Source organism: Rhinolophus hipposideros, assembly GCF_964194185.1.
Source record: "Rhinolophus hipposideros genome assembly, chromosome: 11".
Lineage (NCBI taxonomy): Eukaryota > Metazoa > Chordata > Mammalia > Chiroptera > Rhinolophidae > Rhinolophus > Rhinolophus hipposideros.
This window is the reverse complement of record NC_138057.1, coordinates 80,953,426-80,979,264: the sequence shown is the minus strand read 5'-3', so window position 1 is coordinate 80,979,264 and position 25,839 is coordinate 80,953,426. Positions and strand designations below refer to the sequence as shown.

Below are 25,839 nucleotides of genomic sequence, written 5' to 3'. Positions count from 1 at the left end.
GCCGTTATTTTTAGGAAAAGTCCTTGGGGTCCAGGTAACCAGGGGAGGAGCAGTCATTCCTCACATAAGTGAGGAGGGTGACTCAACCCTGGCCCTGGCCCCTCTGCCCGCTGCTTGCTCATGGGCAGAATACGGCAGCCAGGTCCCCGGGGGTGACAGGGAGCAGCCCATCCCCCTGCTGATCACTGGTCGTGCTCCTGCTGAGCTGAGAGCCACACCCACAGATGTGTGCAGATGTGCGCAGAGAGGCGGCAGAGTCCTGGCTGGCTGGGGTCCTGCCCGAACGTGGCGTCTGTGAGTGAAGGGATCACCCAGCCCTGCCCCAGGCCCAGCTCCCTCTCCCACCCTCCTCTTCAGTCCTCACCGCCCATCCGGCCTAAGAACACGAAAGAGCCCCCCTGAACTCCCCCCAGGGTCCTCACTCTCAGAGCAGCTGGGAAGGTCACTGTGTCGCATTCCCAGAAAGCCGCATCGGCACCTGGTGCTGGGGGGGCGAGCCTGACTACAGAGTGGACAGGCAGCCGAGGGTGGGCCTCATGGCCTCTTACTCCCCGACTTGGCCCTACAGGCCTGCCACATGTCTCCAAACTCCACACCCCGAACTCTGCTCCTACGGCCCGACGTGGGCTCTGCTGCTGCCCCCGGGACCCTCCCTGACCCCTTGGCCAGGATCCCTGGCTGCCTCTCCTGCAGTGTGTTCCAGAAGCTCCTGGCTCAGGGGAGCCCGGCACAGACGCAGGCTGGGGTTCCTCTGGTGTGCACTGAGCCAAACACTGGGCCCCACGCGTGGACTCCCGTGTGAGGACACACTGAGGAGTAACAGGGAGCATTCTTGCAGGTGGCACTTGGCCTGGGCCTGCACAGCAAAGACCTCCTTAGATGGCAGCAGTTACTAGTGACAATGTCGGTGATACTAATTCCCGTCTCGTGCCATGTTTCCCCGTAAATAAGACCTAGCTGGACAATCAGCTCCAATGTGTCTTTGGAGCAAAAATTAATATAAGACCCAGTCTTATTTTACTATAACATAAGACTGGGTAATGTAATGTAATATAATGTAATGTAATATAATGTAATGTAATAATACATATACCGGGTCTTACATTAATTTTTGCTCCAAAAGACGCAGTAGAGCTGATGGTCCGCCTAGGTCTTATTTTGGGGGAAACACAGCAGCTCCGTTCCCCTGCCCAGGTCAGAAAATCGTGCTTGCCAGACCTCCGTGCAAACTCTGAGTCCGTTAGCCCTGCGGAGGTTCAGACAGGAACCACTGAGGGCAGAAATGCTGATGAGGGCAAAGCTGGGGAGGAGGTGGCCTTGGAGAAGCAATGAGATGCCAGCAGGTGGGGAGGGAAGGAAGGGCCAGGTGTGGAGGCTGGCTGAGCTGGGTGTGCAGGGCCCGGACACAGCTGGGCCAGGCGTCTAACTCCAGCCCAGCGCTGCTCATCGTCCGGCTGGGGAAGCCATGGCTGGTCCGAGGAGACCAGATGGACAAGCCGTTGGGTGGCTCCAGCTGCTGTGCCCATGGGAAGGCTGAGGAGGGCGCTGTGCGTGTGTGTGTAGGGGGTGGCAGGTGAGGAGGCTGAGCTCACCAAGGTCTGGGGGTGCTGCCCCAGGCCCCACGGTGGGAGAATGGGCAGCCAGGAGCCCCTCCTGACATACGAGCCATGGGGAAGACTCTGGCGGAGGGCACGAAGATCCAGTTTTGCCCCAGGTCCTTGGCCAGCCCTTCCCTAGCAGGCCCCCTAAGGCGGTGACCGGCCCTCCATCTGTGACAGGCGCTTCCATCACTCGCTCACGGACCACTGCCGCTGGATTCGCGAGCGCAGCCATGAGTCCTATGCCAAGAATTACTCTGTGGTCTTTCCTCACGACGAGCCCCTGGCAGGCCGCAACGCGAGGACAGACCCCCTCCACGAGGTACCTCACCCTGAGAGCACCTGCTCTGAGCCGGCTCTGGCTGCTGGAGGGAAGTCCCGGGTATCGGGGTGCCAGAGTGCATGTGGTACCCCACATGCAGGGCAGCAGAGGCGAGGAGGTGGCTCCTTCATTCCCAGGTGCTTACTGACTGGGTGCCAGCCGACCGGCTCTCGGTGAGGGCCTCTCCTGGCTTTCAGATGGCCCCTTCGCTCCCGTCAGCTCCTGTCCCCTCCTTTCCCTATAAGGATTAGGGCCCCACCCTTAGACGGCCTTTCATCCCAATGCCCTTCTCATAAGCCCCTCTCCAAATGTACTCACACTGGGGTTAGGGCTCCCACATAGGAGTCTGGGGGAGCAATTCAGTCCATAGCAGGAGGTAGTTGTGCAGACAGGATTCTTGGGGGGCAGTGGGGAAGTGGGAAGGGGGGAGCCTGGGCTTGCGCCCCGGTTCTGAGCTCAAGGACCTCTTTGCTGTCCACTCCCTCGAGTATCAAGTGGCACATTCGTTGCTCTCTGTCCTGTTTGGAGCACCTGGCCTGATGTGAAGGGTGCCTCCTGTCCTCCCCCCCCAGGAGCTCGTTGCCCGAGGCTGCGTGTTCCAGGAGCGGCATGGCTGGGAGCGGCCAGGATGGTTTAACCCCAGCGGCACGGCTCCGGTGAGTAGCCCCCCCATGCCCACCACCACCTTCGTGTCCTTCCCTTACCCTGTCGGTGCCGTGGGGTGGGTGAGTCATCCTGCACGTGGGGAAGCTGAGCCCCCGTCAGTGTGCCTGTGAGCTCAGGGTGCCTTCTCTGCACACGTCCCCACAGGTGTCACTCACCACCCACAGGGTGGCCAGGCCTTCCGTGGTCCAAATGGGCCCCTGGGGAAGCTGGTGTTCCAGGGAGAGGAGGCAGCACACAACACTCCCCAGTTTGTAGGAGAAATTAGAGCATCTTCTCATAATTTTATTCATTTATTTTGGGCAACTGTTAGTTTATATGAGTGGGAGGCTTTCGCACAAAATTATGCATTCCGTGTGTTAGTTTGTAGGTTGGGATTTCACAGCATCCTGGCCTCTGGGGGCCCTTTTGGGGGGTCCCTGACCCGCCACCCCAGTGCCTCCAGGGACCCAGGCCCTAGAGAGAAGAATCAAAATCATCCTGCTTGGGACCCCTCGGCCGGGTCCTCAGGAGCAGGTGGTGTGGTGCTTTAAGCCCAGCCAGGGGTAGTATTTGATACTGATTTGTACAAATTAAGATCCCTTCCCCATTGCTATATTTTGCCAGTTCCCTTCCAGCACAACCCATCTTCCATCTCCATAGCAACCTGTGTCCCAAGTCGTGTTCCAGACCATCATCAGGGGAGACGGGAGCCAGAGCTCCCCAGCAGCCTCTGCTTGGGGTCGGTGTTCTCAAAGTCTCATTGGCCATCATCTCTTCTCCTCCTGGCCTGTGGGGACCCTTGCTCCCCACGCAGGAGCCCAGAGCCTCTGCAAACCACTGGATGACGGTCGCCTGGGAGGGCAGAGGAGCCAGGGCTCTGTAAGACCACCAGGTGGAGCAGCTGTCCCCTCGAGGCTGAGGCGCTGGGGGCCCCTGGGACAGGACTGGCAGGGAGGATGGGCCTGAGCAGACCCCATCCTTGAGCAGGTCCCTGCAGAGCCCACTGCTTTTCCACCCTGGAAGTCCCTCTGTCCCTGGAAGTCCCTCTTTCCCAGAATCCATGGACAAGGAGAGGAGCCTGGAACGGGAATCGGGGACAGACTCTGGTCCCAAGATGAGCCAGCTTGGCACCCCAACCTGGGAACTATCCTGGGAATCCAGGGCACTGGGTGACGAGATGTCCCCCAAATCCCTGACACCCGGCCTGGCTGCAGGGGCTGGGATGTCCCTCTGAGGCCTCAGGGGACAGTGGGAGCTGCACCTGGTCGGGCCAGGGGACCACTCCCTGCAGACTCTGGTAAGGGGACCTCCCCAGAGGCCAGGCCTTGAGCTGGCACTGGGGAAACATCGTGCAGGACTCGGTCAGCACCTCACACTGGGCTCTTATCTGTGAAAACAGGCGGGGCTGGCCGCACTGGGCGCTGGGAGGGGAGGTCAGAATCTACCGGCTGGCTCCTTCTCCTCCATGAGGGCCAGCGGAGTTAGGAGGAGGAGGGAAATGGGGGGGGGCTCCATCAGCAGGAGCAGGGGCAGGCTGTGGGCGTCTCCGAGATCAGCCGGCAGAGCAGAGGAGAGGCCAAGGCGAATGATGGCTGGGGAGCCAGCCTCTGGGGCCCACCCGCTGTCTGGGTTCATGCCAGGCCATGTCTCGTCCTAGCCTGTGACCTGGGGCAAGTTTTAATCTCTGTGCCTCGGTTTCCTCATCTGTAGAAAGCATCCTCCTCCTTAGGAGAGGAGGCACTAGGAGCAGGGCTTGGCCCAGAGCAGGACTGGGCCCAGATCGCCGCGGTAACAGCACCTGGCGCTGGGGCTGCGCCTTCCCACTCCTCCTCCACCTTCCTGAGCCAGCCGGTCCCTGGGACGCATCTCATTGAGTCGAAGCCCTGCCGGTGGCCCTGAGGTCCCAGGTGACCCGACCTGACCTCCCTGTCTCTACACCTTGAAGATACCTAATTTGTTCTCCATCCTCCTGGGCGCCCAACCGGCTCAGCCCGCTCCCTCTACCAGCTCTCAGACCCACCACCACCATGGTGATTAATGTGTCATTTGGGTGACTGTGGAAATCCTGGGCATCATCCCCCACCCGGCTCCAAAACGCACTCACGCCCGGGGGACGTTCAGAGAGGGCACGGCCGGCCGGCCGCATGCGTCTTGCGTATCTTCGGAGGGAGGAAGGAGCGGTGGTGACGACCTCCCCTCCTTTTCCCAGGTTCTCCATTACGACTACTACGGGGCTTACGGGAACCAGGCGCACCAGGATTACGCCTACAGCAGGCTGCTGAAGGACGAATACACCTTTGATTTCCCGCCCCACCACGACGTGGTCAGTAGTGGTATCCGCCGCCCCTCCCTTCCCCATCCCTGATGTAAGAGAAAGTCGGGTTTCCCATAGGCCTGGCCCTCTGTGGCCTGCAGCAGCTCCCGTGCCAGGAGCTGCAGCCGCGTCCTGTCCCCCCCGGCTGTGGGCCGACGCAGTTTTGAGGAGCAATCTGGTGATGCTGTCCTGTCCCCCCGACACACACATGCTCTTCTCTCTGTACCCAGACTGCCAGCCAGTAGGCCCGAGGGCAATACTACTGCTCCAGGCAGTGGGAGTGGGGAGGCAGACGGGCCTGGGTCTGGCTGTGTGGCCGTGGCCAGGGCGTCACCTCTCTGAGCCTCTGTTGCTGTGTGGACCCAGAGCTGTTCTGGGGCGCGTGTGAGATTTTGTGAGTGATGACCCCCTCCTTCCAGGTCCAGCACAGTGGGCCCCCTCCACAGCTCTTCCAGACCCAGCATGGGCCCCTCCAGGGGACAAGCTGAGGAGACCTGAGCCCCGGGGCTGGGCAGTGGTCTGTGGTCTGGGCCTGCTCACTGCTGCCCCTCCCACTCCAGAAGTGGGCAGGTGAGGCTGGTCAGACCAGTCACCTGACTGCTCATTGCCCCTAGCCAGCGTGCCTGGTCCCCACGCCCACTGGGTGGAGGTGATGAGGTCTTGGGCGCCAGGCTTTCCCTCCAAGTTTGCGTCACACAGGCAGCTTTTGCAGAAAGAACAATGCAAGCTTCTTTGCCATTTTGTAAAGCGATTACCAAGGAGAACACGGCTGTGTCCCTGTACACGTGGCCAACTGGAGAGGCGGCATGACGTCCCACTCGTGTCTGTGCAGGACGGGAGTGAAGGCCTGCGCCCGGGGGTCCCCAGAGCCCAGGGTGCCTGGGAAGCATCCTTGAGGCCGGGGGTCCCTCGTGGTGCCTTACGGCAGGTGACAAGGCCAGCTTCCTGGGCCTGCACTAGGCAGACACAGGGGGCGCCCGCTCAGCAGTGCCCTGGGCTGGTGTAACACTCTGCTGTCGTGCTTGACTTTTGAACGAGGCCCCATAGTCTCACTGTGCCCTGGGCCTCACAAATGTCACAGCTGGTCCCGCAAGGACGGCACTCTCACCCCCAGGATTCTCCCAAAGCTGCGCCAGTGGTGAAGGCCAGCTACAGGCCTTGGGAAAGGGGCTTCTGAAATGGAGCAGGAAGCACTTGCTTCCAGAGCTCAAGGGTCCCTGGGGCAGCCACTTTGGGCAGTGAATGGGGCTCCGTCTGGCACCTCCACACATGGAGTTTCCAAGGCCTGCAGACGTTCTGGCCCGTGAGGATGTGGGAGCTCGGAGGGAATGCCAACTTGGCTTCATAGCAAACACACCCGAACAGTCACCAAGTGTGAAACTCACACTGTTCCCAGTGTTGGCAACTTCCCGGGCCTGAGTAGATGAGAGTCAGCCCAGGAAGTTGTTTTGGCGTTTGGTCTACACCCAGCAGCAGAAGCCAGGGTAGCGCAGTGCCAGTCGGGTGGTAGGCACTCCAAGAAGGGTCGTGTGTCTGCAGGGGTGGGGCAGTGGTGCCCGGGTGTGGGCGTGGGCATGGGTGGACCCAGCGGGAGCTGTTCCATTACCAGCAACCCTGGGGAGGCTGGTCGTGGCGTTGGCCTTGCCTTGGTATAAATCCTCTCCCCATCCGCTCACTCTGACCACCCACGTGGTATTCCTGAAAATAGGGCTGGGAAGAGATACCCACGGCCATTTTCGTGATTGGTGCCCCTCTAGACAGACATGGCTGAGTGAATGGCTCTGCCTTTGCCCGGCTGTCTAACCCTGAACACACCATGCACCCTCCCCGGGCCTCAGGCCATCCGAGTGTGAGCTTGCTCGTCGTAGTTACCTTGGAGGCTGGTGGCAGACGTTCCATGTGTGGCAGGAGACAACACCGCTTCCTGACACGCACTCTGTCCTCAGTCCGTGGGGCTTTGTTGTTATGATTTTTTTTCAGTAGTAACAGCGAGATTGGCATACCTGCCTAGCAACTGGGTGGTGCGTTTAGAGCACCGGTGGAGTGACCCCGAAAGGGGGACCAAGGAGAAAGAAAGACTGGGTAATAGAAGACCTCGGAAACCTGGCCAGCCATTTGTATTCCCTGTGGAGGGAAATAAGGAGCAATTTCTGTTCCTTTTTTTAAAAATACAACTTTATTGAGATGTGATTTACATACCATGTAATCCATCCATTTAAAGCATTCGATTCAGTGTTTTTGAGTCTAGTTGTGCAATCACCACCACAATCTAATTTTAGAATATTTTCATCTCTACCCGCAAAAGAAACCCCAGACCTAGTAGGAGCTCCCTGTCATTCTCCCCCCCACCCCCATTTCCAGGCAGCCAGTGATCTACTTCCTGTCTTTATAGCTTTACCTCGTCTGGGTGTTTCATGTAAATGGAATCACACAATGTGTAGTCTTTTGTAACTGTCTTCTTCCACTTGGCATAATAATTTTAGGAACTATCCACGTTTTGAGATGTATCAGGGCTTTATCACCTCTTATGATGAACAACATTCCATCCTGTGGACGTACTCCATTTCATTCATCCATTCAGCTGTTGGTGGGCATTTGAGTTGTTTCCATCTTTTGGCTGTTGTAACAGTGCTGATATGGTCATATGCAGACAAGGCTTTGTGTGGACATGTGTGATCACTTCTCAGGGGGAGACACCGAGCAGTGGAATCACTGGGTCATGTGCTAACATTCCAAGGACCTGCCAACTGTTTCCCAAAGTGACTGCACCGTTTTACATGCCCGCCAGCAGTGTGTGGGGCTCTCACTTCTCCACATCCTCACCAACACTTGTTACTCTCTGCCTGACTTTAGCCATCCCCGTGGGGTGAAATGGTATCTCGCTAGTTTTCATTTGCGTTTCCCTGGTGACTAATGGTGGTGAGCGTCTTCCCATGTGCTTATTGGCCATTTGTGTGTCTTCTTTGGGGAAATGTCTGTTCAGTACTTTACTTGTTTTCAAATTGATTTATGTGTCTTTTTATTGAGTTGAGTTATAAGAGTCCCTTCTCAGATTTACGGTTTGTAACTATTTTCGCCCATTCTGTGGGTTGTCTGTTCTCTTCCTTGATTGTGTTGTTGGCAGCACGAAAGTTCTTAATCTTGATGATGTATAACTGATGTGTATTTCTTTTGCCCCTTGTGCTTTCCGTGTCATGTTTAAGACGGCGTTTCCTAGCCCCAGGTCACAAAGATTGACGCCTGTATTCTCTTCTAAGAATTTTATAGTTTTAGCTCTTATGCTTCGGTCTGTGGTCCACTTTGATTATGTTTTGTGTACGGTATGAGGAAGGGGTCCAACTTCTTCCTTTCGCAGGTGGATATCCAGTTGTCCCAGCACCATTTGTTGAAGATTCTGCTTTCCCCCACTGGGTCACATGGGCGCCCTGGGTGAAATTAATTAAGCATAAATGTGAAGGTTTATTTCTGACTCTCAATTCTGCTCCTTTGATCTACATGTCTGTCCTTGGGCTTTACCACTCTGTCTGGATTACAGTAGCTTTGTAGTGAGTTTTGAAATCAGGAAATGTAAATCCTCCATATTTGTTCTTTGTTTTTAAGATTGATTTGAATATTCTGGGCCCCTTGCATTTCCATATGAATTTTAGGATCAGCTTGTCAATTTTTGCCAAGAAGCCAGCTGAAATATTGATGGAGATTGTGTTGAATCTGTAGATGTTTTTGGGGAGCACTGTCACCTTAACAAGTCTTTGTTTTGTACACATTGGGATGTCTTTTCTTTTGTTTAAGTTTATAATGTGTTTCAAAAATATTTTCTAGTTTTTAGAGTACGAGTTTTACATTTGTTTTGTTAAGTTTATTTGTAAGCATTTAAACATTCTTTTTGGGGTGTGAAGGGAATTATTTTCTTAATTTCCTTTTTGATTGCTCACTGCTAGTGTAAGAAATACACTAGTAGTTCTTGGTTTGTTTGTTGTATTGACCTTGTATCCTGCAACCTGTTGAACTATTTTTGTAGTTCTCATAGTTTTTTACTGGTTCTTTCGCATTTTCTATGTGTCAGATCATGTCATCTGCAAATAGAGGTAGTTCTGCTGCTTCTTCTCCAATCTGGATGCCCTTTATTCCTTCTTCTTGCCTGATCGCCCCGGCTAGGACCTGCAGGACCGTGTTCAGGAGAAGGTAGCAGACAGCCCTGTTTTGCTCTGGAGCCCGGGGGGTGGGAGAAACACCGTCTTTCACCAGTAAGTATGGTGTCAGCTGTTGGGTTCCCATACGCACCCTTAATCAGGTGGAGGAAATTCCCTTTTGTTTCTCGTTTGCTCGATGTTTTTATCATGAACAGGTGTGTTGGATTTTGTCAAACACGTTTTCTGCTTGTATTGAGATAATCATACGGTTTTTGTCCTTTATTCTACCGTGTTTCCCCGAAAATAAGACCTAACCGGAAAATAAGCCCTAGCATGATTTTTCAGGATGACATCCCCTGAATATATGCCCTAATGCATCTTTTGGAGCAAAAATTAATATAAGAGCCAGTCTTATTTTTGGGGAAACACAGTATTAATATGGCGTCTTACATTAACTGACTTTGGGCTCTTAACCAACCCCCATTCCTGGGATCGTGGTATGCAATCCTTTTTCTGGATTGTTGGATTTGGTTTGCTGGCATTCTGTTGAGGGTGTGTGCATTTACATTCGCGAGGGATGTTGATTATGATGCTTTCTTGTAATGTCTTTGTCTGATTTTGGCATCAGGGGTAACGCTGGCCTCATGGAATAAGTGGGGCTATGTTTCCTACATTTCTTTTTTTTGACAGAGTTGTGAAGAATTGGTATTAATTCTTTGACTGTTTGATAAAATCCACCAGTGAAGCCATCTGAACCTGTTTTTATTTGTTGGTGTTTTTTGTTTTGTTTTGTTTTTGTGGGGTGTTTAAAATGACTCATTCAATCTCCTTTTTGTTGTAAATCTATTCAGATTTTCTATCTCTTTTTCAGTCAGTTTCAGCAATTTGTGTCTTTCTAGGAATTTGTCCATTTTGTGTAGAATTTGTTGGCAGAAAGTTGCTCAGAGTGTTCTATCATCCTTTTATTTCTGTAGGTGAATAGCGATGTCCCCTCTTTTATTTCAGTAATTTCAGTCTTCTCTCCTTCTTCTTTGTCAATCTAGTTAAAGGTTTGCCAATTTTGTTGATCTTTTCAAAAAACAAACTTTTGCTTTTGCTGATTTTCTCTTTTTCCTATTCTCTGTTTTATTTCCCTTCTAATTATTATTTCTTTCCTTCTCCTTGCTTTGTTTAATTTTCTCTTTCAGTTTCTCAAAGTGGAAAGTTAGGTTACTGCTCTGAGAGCGTCTTCTCTAATACTGACGTTTACAGGTGTAAAGGCCCCTGTGAGTGTTGCTTTGTCCCCAACGTGTCAGTTTCCATACGTGGTGTTTTTATTGTCATTCATCTCAAAGTATTTTCTGACTCCCCTTGCGATGTTTTCTTTGATCCACTAGGAGTGTGTTGTTTAATTTCACGTATTTCTGAACTTTTCCAATTTTCCTTCTGCTAGATTTCTGATTTAATTCCATTGTGGTCAAAGAACACACTGCGTGATTTTAATCGCTTGGAATGGATTGTCTTGGTTTATGGCTTATGATCTACCCTGAGGGTGTTCCCTGTGTTGGAGAACAATGTCACAGTGTTTCTGAGCTGGAGGAGAGGCGAGCCCCAGTGCCCCGGGGTCCTGATTGGGAGGCACATCATCTCACAGCCCCATGGCACCCACCCCCTGGAACCTTTCAGATCAAGCAGGAGTGTCTGGGCTGCAGAGGGGCCGCTGCTGTGTTCGACATGTCCTACTTTGGCAAGTTCTACCTGGTGGGCGTGGACGCAAAGAAGGCCTCTGACTGGCTATTCTCCGCCGATGTCAGCCGACCCCCAGGTATGAGGCCCAGGGCGGGCCACGGTCCTCTTGTGCTTCAGCACCAGGCAGAGCTCCTCAGGCACCGCTCCAGGTACCCAGACAAGGTGGTGTGCTAACCCTGACCCTCGGGGCTCCCCCAGCTCATGGCTCTGCCCCTTGGTCTGGCCCTGGGCCCCTGGGTCCAGATCCCTCTGGCCTCATCGCCAAGCCCCAGGCCCTAGGACTACAGCCTCCCTCCACCCTTTCTTCTTCCTCCCCTCCCTGCCTTTGACTTTGTTCCGGGAAGCATTCAAGGCAGCAGGCCCTCAGTCAATGTCTCCCGGGACTAGGGAGCCCATCCACTCACCCCACAGGAATGCTCTCCCCAAGCAGGGTTTACAGAATTAAATAAGAACACAGGATGCGCAGTTCCATTTGAATTTCAGATAAAGAATGGACGATGATGTTTTTAGTTTAAGTATGTTTTATGCCATATTTGGGATATTCATCTCCTCTTTTACTGCCCACCCACTCACCATCTTACCCACCCGTCCACCCACTGAAAACTCACCATCCGTATTAGTTCCCTACGGCAGCTGTAACAAAGTACCCCACGCTGGGTGGCTTTAAACAATCTAAATGATTGTCTTATAGTTCTGGAAGCTAGAAGTCCAAAAGCAAAGTGTCATCAGGGCCAGACTGCCTCTGATTCCGGGGAGCACACTTCCTGCCTCTCCCAGCTCCTGGCGGTGCTGTGAGTCTTTGGTGCTCCTCGGTTTACAGCTGTGTCACTCCAGTCTCTGCCTTTCTGGTCACATAGCACTCTCCCTGCACTTTCCTCTGCTTATACGGACACAAGTCACATGGAACTGGGGCCCACCCTAGTGACATCATCTTAACACAGTTACATCTTCAAAGACCCTGTTTCCACATAAGGTCATATTCACAGATATAGGGGGTTGGGACTTCAACATATGTTTTCTGGGGGCACAGTAAACCCATAACATCATCTATCCAGCCACCCAACCAACGCACCTACCGACTTACACAGGCGACTCCTACTCATGAATCCACCCCACCCTCTTCCTACCACCACCACCTGCCTGCCACCCATCCCCTCCTCACATCCATCTGCTTCTCCATCTGTTTATTCCCCTTCTGTCCGTACCTCCCTTCTAGCCCCCTGCCCTCCACCCTCCCATCCATCCACCCCTCACCCCTGCACCCCCTCCAGCCACCTTCTCCTCCATGCCCCCCATCCATCCATCCATCCATCCATCCACCCACTGCAATCATTTATTCAACGAACATTTATGGATCTTCTGCTATGCCAGCCACTGTGCTCAGAGCACCAAAGTGAATGAGACGTGACTCTTACCCCTAAGAACTTTCCAGCGTGGTGGTGGGTGGGAGGGGGTGGGAGGAATGGGGTGGGAGGAGTCAATGCCAAGGCATTTCAAGGAGAAAGAAGCTTTCTTCCTGATCCTTCTCGGGGGGCAATGCTGGGTGACCTCCCCACCCCTTTCGGGTCACTCAGTCGTGGTGGCATCACTGAGCTGAGGGGCCTTTCCAGGTCACCCCCACTAGGGCATGCTGCCAAGTGGTTATCCAAACTCATGTGTATTGCCCTGCGCTGAGTGGATCACATGCTCTGGGGCCAGCACCCACTGGGTCTCCCTCCTGCCCCAGGTTCAACCGTGTACACCTGTATGCTGAACCACCGCGGAGGCACCGAAAGCGACCTGACCGTCAGCCGCCTGGCCCCCAGCCCCGAGGCCTCCCCACTGGCCCCCACCTTTGAAGGTAAGAGGTGCCCCAGAGGGCACCGTGATGCAACCCGGCTCTGGTGACTGACGGCTGGCCCCTGACAGCAGAACAGACAGGAAGGGCTGCCTGTGACCACCTGTTGTGCCCACTGCAGCCAGGCCCTGGGGGATCAGAGGTTTCGTTTCAGGCTGAATGCAGATTTGGTTTGGGCAGCGATGTTGGAGCTCTGAGTACTCAGTGATTATGTCTTTGAACCTGTCCACACGGAGGTGTTTCAGAGATGCCTCAGCGTGGGCATGCTTGGCTCTCCCGCCCAGAACAGAGAGAGCCAAGGCTAAGGCTATGCCTCCCCCTCGGAGGACTCGGTGCCGTTCTGCCAGGGACATGCTGGGTTGACTTTCTAAATTCCACATAACCCCCAGCCCCAGGCCAGGCAGGTCCTTAGAAGGCATCCAGCTTCTTGTCCCAGGAAGGGCCCACTACTGCCTCTGGGAGACGGATTTGTGGGGGAGAAAGGTGTCAGCTGTGTGGTTGTCTGTGCTGGTGAACTGTGCCAGCCAGCGGGAGGGTCAGAGTCGGCCCGTTCAGAAAACGGCCCCTGGCCCCGGGCCGGGCTCAGTGCTGCTGGCAATTTAGCTACATCTTTAGTGGGACTCTATTGGGACCCCCGGGGGCCGAGCTCCGGCCTGGGCACTGGAAAAGGGAGGTGGAGCGAGAAGCAGGGGCTCATTAGTGAATCCGATCATCTGTCTGAGAATTCAACAGTCCCTAAGCACCCCTCTGTGTCAGGCTCAGGGTGAGGCACCCTGAGGTGACTCACAAGGACATAGCAGTGACCCAGACAGGTAGGCTCTGGCCCAGGCAGAGTTCACGTTTCTGGTACAGGCAGGGGTGGTGGGTCAAGTCTGCTGCACTGCCCATGGGGTCCTTTGGGGTTAATTTGGGGGTTGAGTGCAAATGGGGACTCCTGGGCCTCTGGGGTGGCTCCTAAATCACAGTGAGATGAGAGCAGTCCTGGCTGACTGCAGGCTGCTGGTAGAGACAAGGCTGTGAGCGTCGGTGCGCGTCTTCCTGGGGGCGTATAGAGCTTGGGGGGCCCTGTCCCTCCTGCCATGGGTGACGTGGAAGCTGGGAAAGCAGTGGACTCAGCCAGAGCACATGTCCCTAGCTAATGAACGGATTCGCTCACTCATTTATTCTGTCATCCATCGTTTGTGGAGTCTTTACTGTGGCAGCCAGTGGAGTAGGATATGAGCGAGGCTGGTGGGGCCTCCAGGATGTCACAGTGGACTGTGTAGACAAACAGGCGTTCAGACACTGGCTAAGAGTGCAGGGGTTGGAAAAGAGCAAGGATTGTGGGAGGCCACGGGAAGCAGCTGAGCCAGGATGAGGAAGGCTTCCTGGAGGAGGTGCTGTCTGGCCTTGAGTTTCAAAGGATGGGTAGGAGCCAACAGCTAGAAAGGTATGGAGGAAAGAATCAGTGTTGTATGGAGGGCAGTGCCTATAAGGAGCTGGGAGGAGCAGTCAGCCAGGGCCATTTGAAGAAGGGCTAGTGCGAGCTTTGTTTGGCCTTCATCTCCCAGGAGAGTCCCCCAGGCACAGCCATAGCCGCCATCCTTAGGGAGCGAGTCTAGCTGGGGAGTCAGAACAGAGAGACCCCAATGAAAGTGGAGGTCCCTGAAATCCTGGGCCAGGCTCTGCCGCTGCCTGGCTCTCAGCCTCAGTTTTCCTCATCTGTGAAATGGGGACACAAGGACCCACCTCCCCATGCTGCTGTAGGGGATTGAGTGAGAACCTGGAGGTGCAAGGAGGGCTGGGACACAGCCTCCCTGAGCCTCAGATTCCCCATCTGGGGAATGGGGACCTTGCTAGTCCCCACCTTACAAGGGGAAGTTGTCATGGAAGCACTTTGTAACTGAGCCAGCCCAAGGGTACCCCATACTGTGTTCTTCCGGATGGTTCTGGTAGATTCCTGGCCCCTCGATTTGAAAGGTGTTTTTCCCAGGTGCTGGGGCCTCTGAATCAAATTAAATAGCTGCCTGGTGGGAGGTTTGCATGAGCGGGGGGTGCGGGGGGGGGGGGTGGCACAGTGGGGGAGGGGAGCACTTGACCTGTTAGTGCACATGCTGTGATGAGGAAGGCACAGTGACCCCTGAGTCACGTCCCAGGAGGCTCTGTGGAGTGTCCTAAAGGTCCTGGGGATACCACCCAACCCCAGAAAATGGTGCACAGACTTAGTTTTATTCCCAGCTTTATAAGCTGTATGGTTCCTGCTCTGAATATGCATGTCAGTTAACTATGCGTGTGTTTTATACGTGTGTTAATTATACCTGTTATGTCAGATCGCCATGAAGTCAAGAGCATGTGGCGATTTGCATTTGATCAAGGTTGTGTACGAAGCAGTTGTCAGTCTGAAACGTGATTTTGAACCATCTTTCGAATCACAAAAGATATGAATACATGCCCGTAGGGGAACATCTGGCAACCCTGGAAAGAACCAAATAAAGTCCACAGCCCACAGCGCCCAGCCCGCCCAGGTCCCTGGGCGTCTCCACCCTCTTTGGGGTTTTAGATGAGAGGTAGCTGCCCAGAGCAGGCCAGGTCCACCAGCGCCCGGCCCCCGACAGTCCTGGTACGGGCAAGGCGGGGAACCCAGACATGGGGGTGTGGGAATATGGAGTGAAACGAGAGCTGGTGAGGACATGAGGCTCCGAGGGCAAGAGACTTGTCCACAGCCGCCCAGTACTGGCTGAGCTGGCACGCGGCTCTCCCGTGATGTGATGCTGAGGCATCTTACGAAAAGTGGAGACCCCCAGGAAAGGGCTCCCTTGGCGTGTTCTGCCTCAGGGGGTCCCACACCCCGGCCCCCTCCCCCAGTGAAGGACCCACGTTTTGTCCTGTAGCTGTGAGAATCCTGGGCCCCTGGGCAGGCTGTGTCTTTACTGTCAAGAAAAGATTTTCTGTTTTCTCAACCTGGAGGCCTCAGCCCCCCACCCTTGCTCCCCGACCATCTAGCAATCCCGCTCTAAGTCTGGTGCTTCTGTTCCAGGGGACGGTTACTACCTGGCTGTGGGCGGGGCTGTGGCCCAGCACAACTGGTCCCACATCACCACCGTGCTGCAGGATCACAAGTTCCGGTGCCAGCTCATCGACAGCTCGGAAGACCTGGGTATGATCAGCATCCAGGGTCCAGCCAGGTGAGGAGAGGGCAGGGAGCCGAGCACCTGGGCGCCCCTGGGCCCTGGACCCTAGTCCCTCCAACCGGGACCTGTGGGCAGAACTACTTGCCGGTCCAGAATGGGGCATTCTAGTCGACGAGACAACCGGGTGAATCCAGAGATGCCATGCCGAATCCATCATTTTCAAGCACTCACATGCAGAAAAACCCTTAACAGCAGAATCAGACTGCACCTTCCAGTGAACCAGCGTCTGAGGACTCAGCAGTCACAGAAGGGCCCGTGAGGGGTCGCTGGGTGGTTGAAGCAGTGCAGGCATTACGTTTGCCTTGTCTAAGTGGGCAGGGCCAGGCCGGGCTTCTGCCTGCTACCTGGGCTGAGAATAACACCCTGCCCCTCCCTAAACACCTCCCAAAACACCTCTGATGACTGGGGGGGGGCGGGGTGGACCATTCACTCATTCGATCACTGTAAGTATTTACTTAACCAGGTTCCCATCCGTGAGGAAGCACAGCCTGGCAGGCCCTCGGATGCTGGTTTGTGTGTGGGGTCACAGGAGGGTCTTAGGCAGAGGGCCACCTGGCAGGTGTGCATTTTGGATCCCTCTGGCTGGGCTTTGGAGAAAGGACTGGGCGGCAGAGGACAGGAGAGACAGCACGTGGTATTAATAGCCATCAATCGGGTGAAGAAACCGGCACAGAGAGGTAGAGACCTTTGTCCGGGGCACATAACTAGTAAGTGCCAGGGCTGAGGGGATGGGGCCCCCTTAACGCTCCAAAAGTCCCACACCCCGAGCAGCTGCCCTCCCTGAGGGATAAGACCCCTGGCGTGGACACTCCCTCACTGACCACAGAGCCAGGCACATTGGGGCGGGAGGCTCCCCCCGGTGGCGGAGCTGCCGGACTGGACCCGTGTGGGGAAGAGGCGGGAGAGGACGGACTCCTGAAAAATGACGGGAAGGCTGCCGAGAGGCAGCAGAGGGAGAGGAAGACTGGGCAGGTGAGCCTCCAGCCACGTTATCCCCAAGCTGAATGCTCTGCTTTGACAAAGCACGCTGTGCCCAGGTGCCATCTCTGTTATCGTGAGTCTTGCCAGGCCCCCAAGTCAGTGTTCCCAGACCCTGCCACGGGTGCATTTTCCCTGGAGCCTCGGAGCTGGCCAAGCAGGCAGCTCCACAGCTGTGTCCTGGGCTGGCCGACCTCCCATGGGCTGAGTTGTAGCCGTGTTTGTGGGCACCGCTCAGGGGCACAGGGCAGACGCACAGTACGTGCTTGCTGAACAAATAGGATCTGAGTGGGTCATGCACTTTAACTGCCAAGTGTTTAACGTCAGGCTGCCCATGGGGACCCACGTGTATACAGGGGCCATTTGTATGAGGGAAGTGAGGGATGAAGCTTTGGAGCTCTCTGGAGGGGCGGTGCCCCAGCAGAGGAAACAGCAGGTGGAAAGTCCCTGTGGTACCTGGATGCCCAGTGTGTCCGGGCAAGGGCAGCCAGGTGGGGGGAGCAGGCTGGTAGGAGGCGACACCCTGCAGGTCCAGAGGCTGCTCCTCTGGGTGAGGAGACGGAGCAGAGGAAGGGCACGTTGGACTTGGGCTGTAATGGCATCTCTGGTGCTGGGCCAGGGCGTGGGCGGCCAGCAGGTGTCTCAGGCATGTGGAGAAGGGATTTCGAGGAGGGAGTGATGAGCTGTGTCCCCGTGGTCAACGGGTCAAGTGCGACGACAACTGAGAGCTGACCTTTTGGGTTTGGTTCCTGTGGATTTGCCAAGGGTCAGTTGAGGGACCGCTGGGTGGGAGTGTGAGAAAGGATGGGCGGAGGAGTGAGTGTGGCGGCAGCGAGAGGGCACGGGTCCAGACTGTGAAGTAGTGCAGGGACCGCTGGCCCAGCGCCCACGCGCAGGAAGCCCCGACCCTGGGGGTGAGTTCCATTTCTGCCCTGGGTGAGCCCACCCTCCACAGCACCAGGGTGAGTGGGGGTGGGGGTCCTGGCCCGAAGCTCGGGGAGCCTGGGGCTTCATTGCCATGGTGACTTTGGACAGGGAGAGTCTACTTTTAGTGTGGGGGAGGTGGGTGGTCGGCGGAGGGAGGGGTGCCAGACAGACAGATCAAGGCGCGCCCCGGGCGACGGGCCAGCCTCATCCAGCTTCCCTGTAAGCTGCTCCAGGCGGCCCGAGTGATGGCTGCCACCGACCTCCTCCGGGTAATTTATTACTTCTCTCCTCCAAAATGTTCTCTCTCTTTCAAAAATAACCCAACGTTTCTTGTGTGAATACTGATGTTCCCACCACCACGGACCAATGAGGGCTGCACTTTCTGAGTTATGTGAGAAGCATTTCACAGAGTGCCTGGAGGTGCCATATGACGGCCATCTGATAGAACTTTCTGGAAATGTTTGATAATTGGGTGAGCCAGCCAGTACGGTAGCCACTAAGTATATGTGGCCACTGAGCCCTTAAAATGTGGTTGGTGTGACTGAATTTTTAATTTTAATTAGCTTAAACTCAAGTGGTGCCACGTGGCTGGCGGACGTGCCCTGGAAGTAAATATCACTATTATAATCACCATTCTAATGACCAATACCGAGGTGGTTGGCATGTGTTTTCTCACTCATTCCTTACAAGGTCGCTGTGAAGTGGCGTCACTGTCCCTGTGGGGCAGATGGGGGTAGTGAGCTAGGTGGGGGTGGGGAGGGGTGAGTAGAGGAGCTGGGTTTGAACCTGGGTCTCTGGCCTAGAGCCTGTGCCCTCCAGCGCCACCTGCTGTCACCCCCGGGAAGGTCAGCCTCCTGCTCCCACGACCTGCACACTGTTGCCCTTCCTCGCCACTTCACGTGGGCTGGATTGGTGCCAGGAGCTGGGGTACTCTGGCACTGCTGAGCCCCTTCCAACCCTGGGCCTCGTGGGGAAGACACTGGAGCAACCTGGCCCCAGCTAACCTTGGGGCTGCAGACAGGACGTGCTCTGTGAGGACAGGGTCTGGGTTCTCCAGGCTGGCACTACATGGAGGCCCAGGGGAGTGTTACATAAGTATCTTGGCCGACTACAGCATGCTGGGCACCTCAGGCTGAGTGGGCGGGCAGCTCCCGGCACCATGGGGGTGGGGATTAGGGTGCCACCTGCAGCCCCAACATGCTTGGGGACTCCTGTTGGACAGAAGTGAGGAACCATCAGCCAATGGGGGAGTTCACCCCGAGGTGCAAAGTCAGGCTGTTCTCAGTCAATTTACAAAGTGCCCTCTCTGTACCAGGCACATCAGGATAAGGGCCCTGTTGGCTCGGAGCTCCTGGTTTAGTGAGGGAACAACCAGTGTGGGGCACCCTGGTGGGAGTACACCTGACCCAGACTCAGGAAGTCAGGGAGGACTTCCTGAAGGTGTCAGCTGAGCCAAGACCTGAAGGATGACAAGGGGTTAACAGGATCAGGAGAAGTGTGTGGGAATGCAAAAGGTGCAGGAGGGGAGAACTAGGCCAGGAGGGAGGCAAGGGGGCAAGGTGCCCAGCAAGTGAAGGTTTCCATGGACACAGCAAGGTCTCAGGCAGTCCATCAAATATGAGAGCCAGACAGCTGGTCACCATGGGGTGGGAGAGCTGAAGAGCCGGGTGCCTGTTCAGGGAGCTCGTACACTGTCCTCTGTGGGATTGGGGGTGTTAAATGGTTAGATAACTGCCCCGAGCCTCAGTTCACCCATCGGAGAAGGAGCCCAGCTAGAGCTCGTCTGTAGGTCTGGCCTCCACCCACGGTCTGCTGCTCTTGTCATGGTTTCCCCTGAGGGCTTTCTTCTCCGACTGTATGTTTGGAGTGTATTAGTCTTGGTGTGCTTTCGTTAGTACCATGACTGTTGCTGGTCTGCCTCGTGAGGACAGGGACTTGTCCTGCTCACTGCCGTGTCCCCAGTGCTTTTCTGGCCCAGGGCACACCCAGGAGTGCTCATGAAGTGTTTGTTGATGGACTGACTGACCGACTATTTTCTCCCACAGCCGGGCCATTCTCCAGGAGGTGCTTGATGCTGACCTGAGTGATGAGTCCTTCCCTTTCTCCACCCACAAGCTGCTGAGAGCTGCCGGGCACCTGGTGAGTTCCAGCGTCCCCTGGCTTGTGAGTGGCAGCCAGTGCTGCAAGGGAACAAACGTGGGGCTCTCATTTGGGAGTCCATGTGTCGTTGGGCAAATCCATTTACCTCCCTGGGCCTCAGTCACCGCTGTGAAGTAGAGAACAGATGGTCTTGCCCTCAGGCTGGACAACACGTCTAAGCCAGGCTTCGCTGAGCTCCCCCCGGGGCCTGGCACACTGGGGGCCATTCCCAAGCTTGTGCCAGGAAGGCAGCCTCAGCCTTGCCACCTGCGCAGCCGCCATGACAGCCCCTCCTCAGAGGCACAGGGCACACACCCCCAAGTCAGGGTGACGCATTACTTCCTCTGCCTCCTTGGAAATGACAGGGCTGGGGACAGCTGAGCAATTATGCTGCTCCAGTAGGTCTACGTGTCCTCTGAAGTGGCACTTGTCCTCTGGGTATGTGTTCCTACCGCCGCCCACCGGTATTTTCGGTGTGGGAGGAGGAGGGACTGCTACTCCCCAGGAGCACCCCCACCCCACCTCCAGCTCCAGGAAGTCCAGGTCCCAGGACCCGAAGCTTCTGAGACTGGGGACAGTGTCAGGGCTCCACCAGACCCCGCTTCCTCAGAGACCCCAGGGCAGGGGTCCCAGTCCAGCTCGAGGTCAGCATGTCCCTTTCCTGGGCCTCAGTGTCCTTGTAGGAATTGAAGGACTGTGACCTCCGCCCTGACTTCCTGAGGCCGAGCGGAGGAGCAGACGTACGAGTAACATCAGCCACTGGCTGCCAGGGGCTCACTGTGCACCAGGCACCCGTGACACCCACGGGTCATCCCCCTGACCCTCACAGCAGAGCGGAAGGTTCTGTCACAGACTTCGTGGCCTCGGCACTACTGACATATTGGAAGATATTTTGGGGGGCCGCCCTGGGTGTTACAGGGTGTTTAGCAGTACCCCTGGCATCCACCCACTCGATGCCACGAGCACCCCCAGTTGTGACAATCAAAAATGTGCCTGGACATCAGTGAGTGTCCCCGGGGACAGAATCGCCCATGGAGAGCCACCGCTGTGTCCTCAGCCCTGTTCGCCGGGGTGGCGATCTCACCAGCAGCAAGAACGGCCAGGTCCATGTTACCGTGGAGGATGATTATTTCCCTGAACTGAGCTCAGAGAGGTTGGGTGGGCTCCCCGAGTCCCCCCAGCCACTGAAACATAAAAGCACATAAATACGTGTAGTAAAGCAGATGTGGCCATAAGGACAGGGTGGGCGGACAGACAGCCCTTTTCTGTGGGTTTGGGTGGGGAGAGTGGGAGAGGACGTTGGTGGGGAGCCATCCTGGCCCGCAGAGGGTCTGGAGGTCAGTTAAGTCTGGGTCCTGTTAGCAAATAAACAACATTGCGATGACACGGCAAAGAGGCTGCCAGGGAGAAACTGAGATAAAGGCAGCTCTGGGAGCTGAGGAGGGCTGGCCCGGGAGGGTTGGCCTGGCTGTGCTCCTGCCTTCACTCTCTGGAGGCCACGCAGGGGGAGCAGGAAGCTGAGGAGGGGGGAGGGGGTCTCTGTCTAGCTTGCTTCCTGCCTCCTTGGTGCAAAGCTGCCTGCTGGGACCAGAGAGGGTAGGCGCTTTGAGAGAGCAGCACAGCTCGACCCCAGGTCATGGCAGCTTCCAGCCTGCCCCAAGCGCAGTTCAGGATCCTTCGGTCCTCATGGGGTCCCTGCAGCGTCTGGCCTTGTATGGGACAGGGTTCTGATTTAAGCTGCAAGGCTTGGCGTCTGCTCAGCCCGTGTGTGGTTCGGAGGATTGTGGGGGAGAGGACCAGGTGGGAACACTTCCACCCTCAGCCAGGCTGCTCCAATGAGGCACCTGGGACTTGTTTTGGACAGCGGGGCTCCAGCTGCCTCCCCGCCCAGAAGGGGAGGGGGTGGGGGCCCTGGCTGCCTCCCTGGCCCCAGCCCCTTGGCTGTCTGGCCCCACCTTGGCCTGCACGGCCCAGGAGCTGGGCTGGTGGAAGCAGAGCCCAGACTTCTGGATGAATCTCTCCCCAGGGTAACAGGCAGGCAGACACGGGTGAGGGCACCAGAGGATGCCGAGTGGGGAAAGGGCGTAGGACATGCGGGGGTTCTTCCTCACTGTCTCCTCCAGGACTAGCTTACCAGTTTTGTCAAAAAGTATTGGAGTGCTGTGTAAATGAGTGTGCACCACTCTTTCCAACTGTAACTGTGAGGCGTGGCGCTAAGGGCGTCCGGCCTGGGTACAGCCTCGCTCTGGCACTACCTCTTTTTCAACCTGGCACAGGGGATGGTCCCAGGAGACGCAAACACAAAGCTCGCCTGCCGTCTGGCTGAAGGGAGGATGGGCATTGGCATTTCACCTTGACTCTTGGGAGCTCTGGTAACACGAGGACAAGTAAACGGACCCCTAACTGCACCCCGAGAGGACAAGGCTGTATCCTCCCTTGTCCTTCTTTCCCTAATCCCTGTCTACGAATTTTAAAACTGAAGCAGGCTCATCACACAGTGCTCCTTCTATGACTGATGATTGACCTAAGACATTCCTCAGAAAAGGACCCAGAGACAGAGGGGTCTCAGGGACACGGGCCCAGCCTTCCGGGTCACTCTGCAGCGGCTTCCTACCCATCGTTTGGTGTTTTCTGTCTCCTCCCCCACACACAGTGCTTTCCTGGGCCTTTGCGGGAGGGAGGGGACAGGAGGGAAGAGCTTCCCAGCGGCCCTGGCCTGTGGAGATGAACACTATCCGCTCATAATCAGCCAGTTTGGGTTCTCCGTGCGGTCTAGCATTTTATTCTAAACTGAAGGATCTACGCAATGCCGAGCTTCCTCCCTGATCCCCACTCTGGCTCTGGAATGAATGCCAAACATGTTGGCTGGGAGCCCACCAGATGCCAGGCACTGAGCTGGATGGGGGGCTGTGGGATGAAAGATGTGGCCCCCACCCTCCATGAGCTCACACCCTAGTTGAGGCTGGGGGTTGGGAAGGAACCTGCAGCCACAGCCCCGCCTGCATTGGAGGGAGGCCTGGGTGGGGAGTGGTGGCCACTCCCCACAGAGCTGACATGGAAAGGAGGAAGGTCCCAGGGACATTTGTAGGAGGGAGAGTCAAGTCTTGGCAAGATGTGTGAGAGAAAGACAGGTGATGGAGAGACCAGGTGACGTGGGCCTCTGGGCTAGGGAACGAAGTGTGCCTGTGCCAGGAGGGGGCCTCTGCCCTAGGACTGCCCCAGGGGGACAATTGGCAAGCCAGGGGCCTGACGCAACTGGCCCCACCGCCTCATTCAGCATCCTACCACTTTTCCCACGGGATCCCCCATCCCACTGCCTCCTGGCCCCTTGTCAGGACTAAAGGAACAGGTGCCCTGGGCTGGCCAGCAGACACTTCTTCCTTCCCACAATCTCAGCCAGAAGTTCATCCCAAGGTTCCTGGAAGGGGACAGTGACAGCCAGTGCCAAGGGCCAAGGGGACATTGCCTTGCTCCTTAGGAAGACCAGCCGATCTCAGAACACACAGATTTAATGTCATCAGGACTAAATGGCGGGTCCTGAGGGGTCACTGACATGCTCAAGGGGGGAACGGATCAGCATGGAAAGTCACCCAGTGCTCGCAGAGCTGGGAGCTGGCAGGCCTGGCTTCTCGTCCTGCCCCGGCCTTCTGGGGGGCTGCCTCCCCGGGCTTTACTTTCCTCATCGGCAGCAGCACGTTAGATGATGTCTCAAGTCCATCCCATAGGTCTGTGCAGACATCCTGAATTCTCCTGGATCCGGGGGGATTTCAGATTCTCCTAAATGAGGTCTCGTCTTGGCTTCAGCGCCTGTTGACGCCACGTCCCTCAATGTGAAGAGACACTGGGGCCGGGGCGCCGCGCTGGGCCAAGTATTTATGGGAGATAATTGGATCCCAGCCAACCAGATGCGGGAGAGGAATGTATGTGCCTGTGGAGTCGGTAAGGCCTCCGGGCCCCGTGCACGGAATGGTGTGGGCCCGAGCCCAGAGCCGCAACCCAGGCCCAAGGGTGGGTGGGAAGGACCCTGCCACTGCCCACCGGGACCCACACTCACAGCCAACGGATGGGTGGGCGACCCTGGCTGAGCGACGCCCCCAGCTGAGCAGCGTCGTTGTTTTGCAATAATTCTCTGAGATGCTTGGATGAGCTCCAGGCTTCCATGATCCTTGCATTCCTAGAGGAAGAACAGGGGGCGGGGAGAAGCTGTCCCCTCGGCAGCCAACTGACCAGATGTCCTTGCCTCCCACGTGCTGGCCTCAAGGCCAGCAAGGTTCCCAGTGGGAAGTGCTCTCCTGGTGTGGTTACGAGGCAGGCGGGGGTTCCCAGGGCTTCGGTGAGGACAGGGCCCCCTCTGGAAAGTGGCAGGTGTCAGTCTAGAAGCTCAGCATGAGACATGGGGACAAAGTGATTTTCTTCTGAGAATTAATTGCAGATCAAAAGGAAATGTAATTTCTTTTCCTGACAGTGTGAAGTCGTCACTATGGATTCGATTACTTCAGGGTGGAACGTTCTCCCACCCGCACACATTCTACAGACAGTCAGAGGCTCTGTGGCCGGAGGCCCGACCTCCACGGATACTGCATTTGCCAATTGGGTTTTAGCAGCCGCCTACAAATCACTTCGTACAATCTGTGCAAATTTGTCGTGGCCCTGGGGAGCCAGGGTGGGGCACGAGCAGGGTCCATGGATGTAGCTGAGGAACCTGCAGCCACTATTCAAGGTGTCCCGTGGTGGGCAGTGATGTCTTCTTGCTGTGAGTGTGAGGACAAAGTATGGCCTGAATGAGGTCGGTGGTGCTGAGGGACCCTGGGGTGTGTGCATCAGAGATTCCAGAATTTCCTCCAAGGCAGACTCCATCCTTTCTCTGCAGGGAGTGCTGGAAGCCTGAGTGCAGCCCCTGCCATTGTCTGTGGGTACAGGCATGGTCTTTTCTTTGGGGGGGGGGTGATTCATAGCTTTCATTAGCAACTTGAAATCTGAGGCTCAGGTCCAGCCAGGGAGGTGTGCTTTCCTCCAAGGAGCGTCTGGCGGATGGATCCAGCATTCCTGAGGGCTGGGAGAGAAACCCTGAGGGTTGGCCAGTGTCTGTGGGGCTTTTAAGATCCTCAGAGAGGGTCAAGTTTGTGAAGTGTAGTTTGAGCATCACACCTTTTACTTATTCTTATTCCACTCATCATCCCTACTACCGTCACCACCACCACCACCAGCACCACCAGCACCAGCACCACCACCAGCACCAGCACCACCAGCACCAGCACCACCACCAGCACCCTCACCACGACCAGCACCACCACTAGCACCAGCACCACCACCAGCACCCTCACCACGACCAGCACCACCACCAGCACCAGCACCACCAGCACCACCACCACCACCACCACCACCAGCACCCTCACCACGACCAGCACCACCACCAGCACCAGCACCACCACCACCACCACCACCACCACCAGCACCCTCACCACGACCAGCACCACCACCAGCACCAGCACCACCAGCACCACCACCACCACCACTACCACCAGCACCATCACCACCATCATCACCACCATCGCCACCATCTCCATCATCACCACCACCACACATTAGCTTTCTGCACCAGACCACTGAGAGAGATCTCACACCCCTACAGCTGAACATTTTTAGAATCAAGATATCCTGAGCCTTCAGAGGACATCACTTAAAAAGTGAAGATCCTCTGAACCTACCACCAGCTTTTGCTCCTTCCCTCTCCTGTGGGATCAATGGGGACTGAGGGGCTTGATCCCATGCTTGGTGCATCACTGAACTTCCCGCCAGCTTTCCTTGGAGATGACTCGAGTCCAAAGAGGTGCTGGGCCCCGCCTCAGCTTTCCTCAAAGGCCACACGGGTGCTCAGGGCAGGGGAGGCCTCCCTCAGTCCCCATTGTACTGAAACCTGAGCATATCCCCTCCCACCCAAAAATACTCCAGTGGGTCAGTGCAGGGCACTGTGTGTGGTCCTGTTCTGAGTCCACTTCTTCTCTCCCCCACTCTTGGTACCCAGAACATCAGGAAAGTTTGAGTCACTCA

The 25,839-nt window shown here is 56.0% G+C and overlaps 1 protein-coding gene across 1 annotated transcript in view; it reads left to right on the top strand.

Annotated features, from left to right (window-relative positions):
* SARDH (sarcosine dehydrogenase) overlaps window positions 1-25,839 on the top strand; it is a 58,944-nt gene that overhangs the window by 21,722 nt on the left and 11,383 nt on the right. The window contains exons 12-18 of the mRNA XM_081066399.1: window positions 1,779-1,920; window positions 2,493-2,576; window positions 4,775-4,888; window positions 10,675-10,813; window positions 12,464-12,577; window positions 15,591-15,738; window positions 19,695-19,788. Of these exons, the coding sequence (XP_080922525.1) occupies window positions 1,779-1,920; window positions 2,493-2,576; window positions 4,775-4,888; window positions 10,675-10,813; window positions 12,464-12,577; window positions 15,591-15,738; window positions 19,695-19,788 (835 nt within the window). The remainder of the gene's footprint in view (window positions 1-1,778; window positions 1,921-2,492; window positions 2,577-4,774; window positions 4,889-10,674; window positions 10,814-12,463; window positions 12,578-15,590; window positions 15,739-19,694; window positions 19,789-25,839) is intronic.